Genomic DNA, 6,740 nt, shown 5'->3' with positions numbered 1-6,740 from the left:
TCCTCTCCTAAAATAACGGCACTTGTTAACGGCTAGATTAAGTTTAGTGACTTAGATTCAAGTCCCAGGGTCATTATTTTAACACTCACCAGAGGAAAACACAAAGCCACCCTGTTTCTAGAATCATGCCTGTTAACTTTACCACATTTAGGAGAACCAACAATAATTAAGACTGACACAATTAAACTCACTGTTCACAATTCTCATTAGAATTTTAGAATTACAATTTTATTAAGCAAGCTTTAGCAGGGGCATATGAMAACAGGTTAAATTCCCAAAAGTTATAAAAGAGGCAAAAATATAATGAAATCAACTAGGATCAATCACATCCTATCCTTGTTCTCATCCCTAACCTGTTTCACTAAATTCACTGAGCGAGGCTTTGGGGGAAGCTGGTCAACTCATACCCGATGGTTCTTGGTCTCGGCAGCTGTAATCTTTAGATGTCCTTGGTCAGAGTCTTTGTCCAGCCGGAGCAAAGTCCTCTTTACTGAAGAGAAGCGGAGAGAAGACTCATGCTGTCCTTTAAACGTGCAGACTCTTTGTCTTTAAAAGACCTCCGTCTCTTTTCCAAGTCGGCTGCGGTGATTCTGGAGAGCGTTGGGTAGAGGCAGAGGAGTTGGTCGGATCTGGAACCAGGGTTGGTGGCGGGTGGAGCTCGTCCCTTCCAGGCGGCGTGAAGTCGTGGAGTAAGTTTCCCTCGGTCCCGGGGTGTAGTCCTCTGCTGATCTTTAGCCTGCTTCCTCTGGTGGCTCCTCTTCTGCGCCGCGGACGAAGAACGCTCTTTTTCCCCCGCACATCAGTATTTATGCCTTCCAACCCAGGGCGGTTCGCAAGGCAGGACTGTGTTGTGTTTCCATGGAGCCTGCCCATTGCATTATGTCATTACCTGATGTCATGCAAGGCAAGGTTGCCTGCGGGAAGTACCGAACTCTTCCTCAAGCCTCTGATGACTCATTTCTGCCTCCTTGCTCCATCGAGGCACTTCCCTTATTTTTCGTTGACCATCTGTTTCTAATTCTGCCCCACCCTTGTTTCTCGCTCAGTGAGGAGTGTTTTTCTTTTCAGTCTTCCATAATGTAATAAAATCAACTGATTAAGAGTACAGAGCATACATTATTATAACATTCACTTGATTAAAAGTACAGAATATATGTTYTGATCATACATTACAGACATTYCTTCATTGGYATGTTTGTTATCACTTCATAGTCACTTATCACTTATAATCATTATCAAATCATTATACAGGGTATACTGTTACTCTTCAGGCCTTTATTCCGTTTTCTGCGTGCGCCTGGACAGATATCACATACTCATACCAGATTTCACGACACCCCTCTTTTGCAGGTACTGCGTACCCCCGCTAAATCTTTTAGGGGTACGCAGTACCCGGCCGCAGCCGCCTACTTTCACCCCTGCTCTGGACTGTAGTCATCATAGAAGTAGATCTTATGTCCCTGATAAGACAGTGCGCCCCTCTTGCGGGCTTCGCGGATAATTAGGTCTTTCTCTTTCAATCTATGGAAGCGCAGGATTATAGGGCGAGGACGGGATCCCGGGGCGGGCTTGGCTGCGGTGCGCTCGATCTATCTCAGGATGGGAATGGAGCGTGTCTAATCGAAGACCTCAGTCAAAAGCTGAGAAAAAAATGAGAATGGCCGAGGACCTTCTATATCTTCTAGTAAGCCGACAATGCGAATGCTTTGGCCCCTGCTGCGCCCCCCCAGATCCACCACTTTAGCTCTCAGCGTCTCAGTTTCTTTTTAAAGATTAGCACACACCTTCTCCACCTGCAGCAAGCGCACGTCAGAAGCAGTTGCACTATCTTCCAAAGAGCAAATACGCTGAAGTGATCTGTCATAGTAGAGTTGATGCTGTCCAGTGTGGAGTTCAGAGACTCAAAAGACAACTTGAACTCCGCAGACAGGGCCTCTTTATGACTGCTAAGGAGCGAGCTAATGTCCGCGATTGTTATGCTAGCAGTAGTTGGCGATGCGTCTTTTTCTCGTTCAGAGGATTTTCCTTTGGCCTTGGACATGACAAAGTAAATTTACAAGAAATAATAACTACAAAAAAATAAAATACTTTAATCTTTACAAAAGAGATGGGGTTTCACGGAAGTATATAAAGCACAAATGCAACAGCAGTCCAAGCGTGCGTCTACTCCTCATGCATTCCACCCAGAAGTCCTCGGGCCTCTTTCTCTTTAAGAAGCTCCTGATCTTTGACACTCCGACTTCAGCACCTTATCACAACAACGGTTCTCCATTTAGCCTTCCACTTTGTTCTTAGGAGTGTTGGACTGAGAAGTAGTTCCTAAGATGCTCATTTTCACCAGGTGTTTGCTTGGCTGAGGGATGACGGGGACATTCCCAAACTGTCAGCCAAATCCTGCTAAAATGATCAGCTTGCGATGAATTCCAGGGTAGTGAGAACTTGAACCGTCACTGGTAACTACATCTTCTTAACGTCTGACTACAGATTCCAGGAAAAGACAACGTGTTCATATAGCATTATGGTTAGTGTTAGCATTATTTGCACAAATATATTGCTACAAGCTGTTTATTTCGATGTGTTATCGGAGGGATAATATATAAAATTATTCTGTATAAAAAGTTATACAGAATAACTTTTTTTTTCACACAAGCACTATCATGAAACTAGAGACCAGTCTTAACCCTCGGAAAGTATTCGTCCTCTTTGGTCTGGTGTGTTTCTGACATTTGTTTTGCTCTAATCCGTCTGCAGATAGAGGACGTCATTGCCACGGTGAGAGATTCCAACTTGAAGCTGACCCTAGCCTTTGGGATTGGCATGCACCATGCAGGTCTTCATGAAAGGGACAGAAAGACTGTGGAGGAGCTGTTTGTCAACTGCAAGATCCAGGTATGAGCTGCAACAGCATACTCACTCGTTAATATTTCATTGTTTACAAGTAATCTAAAACTTGGTAAAAAGTATAGAATCATCATTCCTACTAATTTTACTTCATGATTGAAAGAAATTTAGCTAGGTTTGATGTGTTGTCCATTCAGACATGGCATTCATGTCTAAATGACATTTGGGACAAATCATTTCATTCAAATATTTGCAGTCCACTAGTGATTTCCTTTAGCCCTCTGTTGTTTAAAGGATTATTACTGAATGCTGATATTTCTGAGCACCTGTTCTGTTTTGTCTTGTGGATTGTGTCTTGTAGTTGTTATATGAAAGATAGACTTGGTGATGATTTTTATCTTCTAGATTATCATATTTTTTTTGTTACGTTTTCATTTCTGTAAAAAACATTAACAGGTTCTGATCGCCACCAGTACTTTGGCATGGGGAGTAAACTTTCCTGCCCACCTGGTGGTTGTCAAGGGAACAGAATACTACGATGGAAAATCCAGGCGCTATGTGGACTACCCCATTACAGGTACACAGGCTTGGTTATTTTCACTTCTGCATCTGATAAAGTCAGTGTAGTATAGATATGTACCAAATACATTAAATGGCCACTTTGAGCTACACGTGATTAATTGATTGTCAATGCAACTAGCAAAGCAGCCAATCACATGACATGAACTTAATCCCATCAATAAGTGGTGCGGACGAAATACTGAAGTTTAAAACAAACATCAGAACGGACAGATTTGGGATCTAACTTACTTTGAACTTGGACTGGCTGTTTTTGGCAGTCAGGCAAGTCTGAGTATTTCAGAAACTGCTGATTTCAATAGAAACATTTCTCAGCTTTACAGTATTCGAAAAAAGAAAAAGTATTCAGTGGCCGGCAGTAGCATAAACAAAGTGTATGTTGATATCAATGGTCATGGGGGCCGGACTGGTTCGAGGTGGAGGGTTTTTCGAGAAAGAGTGTCATCCATCTATCCATCTATCTATCCATTGTCTTTTGTTTATACAAGATAAGATCACAGGGGCAACAGTTCCAACAAATGCCAACGTCTCTCCTTGTATAAAGTACACAGAACAGTTCCAGTTATAGTTCCAGACATCCCACTCCCTGGCGAAATATTTCAGTGAGCTCTGGGGAATCCCCAGGGTCTACCTCCAGTGATACGGCTCTTAAAAGTAGTTGTGGCATCCAGGAAACATCCTGATCATTTGCCCAACCAATTCAACTTATCCCTTTTAATGAGGAAAGGAAGCGGTTCAGCTTTGAGCTCCTTAACCTGTCATAAAGACCAAGTCTAGCCAGTCTCCAGAGGAAGCTTGTTTTCAGGAGCTGGGTTCTCGTTCTGTCAGTCCTGATCCCTGTCTCAAGACAGTGGGTAATTTTCAGAATGTAAACAGAGAGTTTTGCTTTTTTATTCACCTCTTTCTTCACTATAGTAAACCACAGCAGAACTCAATTTACTGCGTAGCAGTGTCTCCAATAAACGCTTACCACCACCATCATACCAAGGTATGATGAATGCCATTTCTGAATGGACGATACACCAAGCCTTCAAGCAGATTGGCAACAGCAGCAGAAAATCCACCCCAGATGCCACACTTGTCACACAAGAACATAAAAATGAGGCCGCAAGTCTGTCAAAATTAGACGACTACTGACTACGTCCATCCCTGTATGACCTCAGTATAACCATCCCCCCTGATTGCTGCTTCAATATACCATATAACATAGATCAATACTCTCACTTGGTTTCCTGGACATGCCTTCAATGTATTTCATAGTCTCCACAGTCATTAGACTCTAATCCAACAGAGCATAGATGGGATCTGGAACAGAAAATTTACATTATGGATGTTCAGCCAAAACATGTTAATATGGAGTCAAATCTCCAAGGGGTGTTTTCAACAGATTGTTGAGTCTTTCCTACACAGTGTTAAGGCAGTTCTAAATAAAAAAAGTGGCTGGGGAGTGTATTTACACCAAACTGTCCTTTAAAACTCAAAAGTATCTTCTTACTTTGCTTTGTTTTCTGATTCTAACCAGTTTTGTGAACTTGTCTTAGACAAAAAAAAGTTAAAATAATGGAAAAAAAATAACAACAGTTACACTTGAGTAAAATTAGTGTACAGATTGGCCTATTTAAAAGAAGTTGCAACATGGGCTGAAAAAAACAGTCTGTTGTAATATTGCATTATGAATCCAGATGTCCTGCAGATGATGGGGCGAGCTGGTCGTCCACAGTTTGATGACCAGGGCAAAGCAGTTATTCTGGTCCATGACATCAAGAAGGATTTCTACAAGAAGTTTCTCTATGAACCATTCCCTGTTGAGTCCAGGTAACGGGCATCTGTTTGCTGCATTTCCTCTTTTGCGCAACAAATGCCTGCATCTCCTCCTTGTATAAAGTACACAGAGCATTTCCAATTAAAGTTCCAGTAGAGTTTAGTAAACTCCTCTGGCTTCTCTACTTGGTAACTGGCAGAAAAGGTTTTTGCTTGACATAACTCCTAAGATATTTTTGAGTATGTAATTAGCATCCTATGGTTGCTTTGGAGACGTCCGGACCCCAAAATTCCAATTTTTGCTTCCATTGTCTAACAGTGAGCTTTGGAGATTTCTTAGCCTTCTTTACTATTCTGCTTAGTGAGTTTGGGGGTAAGATAAAGTTGGTATTTCTAAACATGAGATTCTTTTCACCTCAGAGTAAATCCATACATATTAAAGATTGAACTTTAAAAAATAAAACTGACAGATTTCAGTGCAAGATAATCTTTCACTTATCCACAACAGTGGCTGGTGCTGTAGGTATTGATTGGGTATAATACAGTGACGTTTTTTTTTGTGTGTGTAGCAGCAAAGGATGTTAGCTCAGCCACTCATCAATATCTCTCTCTGGTCCTTGTGTCCTCAGCCTCCTCAGCGTGCTGTCGGACCATCTGAATGCTGAAATTGCAGCCGGAACCATCTCGTCCAAGCAGGACGCTATGGATTACATCACATGGACATATTTCTTCAGACGGCTGGTGATGAATCCCAGGTTTGTTGTAGAACAGTGTTTCTCAACCTTTTTCGGGCCAGCGCCCCCCTAGCCTTTATCCAGGTCCCTCTCCGCCCTCCACCAAATAATTTGTAGGCTACTTTGCACTGACCATTATTTTATTATTAATACTACTGTCACTATTGTAGATGTTTTGATTTTATGCTTGTTTTATGTATTTTTCATCAAAAATAATTTCCCAGAGAACAAAAAAGCCATGAAAATAGAAATTATTTTCACAGGTGTCTATGAAAAATGCAATGAACATTCAAGTTAAAATCAGTAGGCCTAACAGCAGCCAGAGTGGAAAAAAATTATTATTCTTTGCCATTTTCAAGTTGTTAAACATTCCACAAAATGACCAGATAAAAGATGTGCAACATGCCAGTTTAAACTTTTAACTATTTGCAAAACTTTTAACTATTTGCAAAACGACTGAGCTCTGCAACATTAAAACATAGCTACATTAATGTAGCTATAATTAACTACATTAATCATAACTCTTCGTCTCTTCAGTGTTTCTGTCAGTTTCTGGTGGTGCAGCTCTGTGCTGCCTTCAGGAGAATGGGACATCAGAGCATCATCCATAAAATTTCACCCACATGGCATTTACTGTGCAAACCAGAGCTTTCAGTGGAAAAACAAAAGTTCCAGGTCCTTTTAATGCCATACAAATAGACAGAGACATGGATTACATCTTTATATAGATCTGTCTATTGATTTACAGATTAATAGTTTTACTGGACAGAAATTACAAAGAACAAATCTGGTTCTTAATCAAATCCTAATGAGTCAAATTGAAAG

At 41.2% G+C, this 6,740-nt stretch overlaps 1 protein-coding gene across 3 annotated transcripts in view; it reads left to right on the top strand.

Annotated features, from left to right (window-relative positions):
- The window catches only part of ascc3 (activating signal cointegrator 1 complex subunit 3), a 368,707-nt gene that overhangs the window by 315,559 nt on the left and 46,408 nt on the right, over positions 1–6,740 (top strand). For all 3 annotated transcript variants that reach the window (XM_008432855.1, XM_008432856.2, XM_008432857.2), the window contains 4 exons: positions 2,752–2,889; positions 3,298–3,418; positions 5,103–5,235; positions 5,811–5,936. In XM_008432855.1, the coding sequence (XP_008431077.1) occupies positions 2,752–2,889; positions 3,298–3,418; positions 5,103–5,235; positions 5,811–5,936 (518 nt within the window). The remainder of the gene's footprint in view (positions 1–2,751; positions 2,890–3,297; positions 3,419–5,102; positions 5,236–5,810; positions 5,937–6,740) is intronic.

The sequence above is a fragment of the Poecilia reticulata genome, linkage group LG16, assembly GCF_000633615.1.
Source record: "Poecilia reticulata strain Guanapo linkage group LG16, Guppy_female_1.0+MT, whole genome shotgun sequence".
NCBI lineage: Eukaryota > Metazoa > Chordata > Actinopteri > Cyprinodontiformes > Poeciliidae > Poecilia > Poecilia reticulata.
This window is presented reverse-complemented; position numbering and strand designations above follow the sequence as displayed.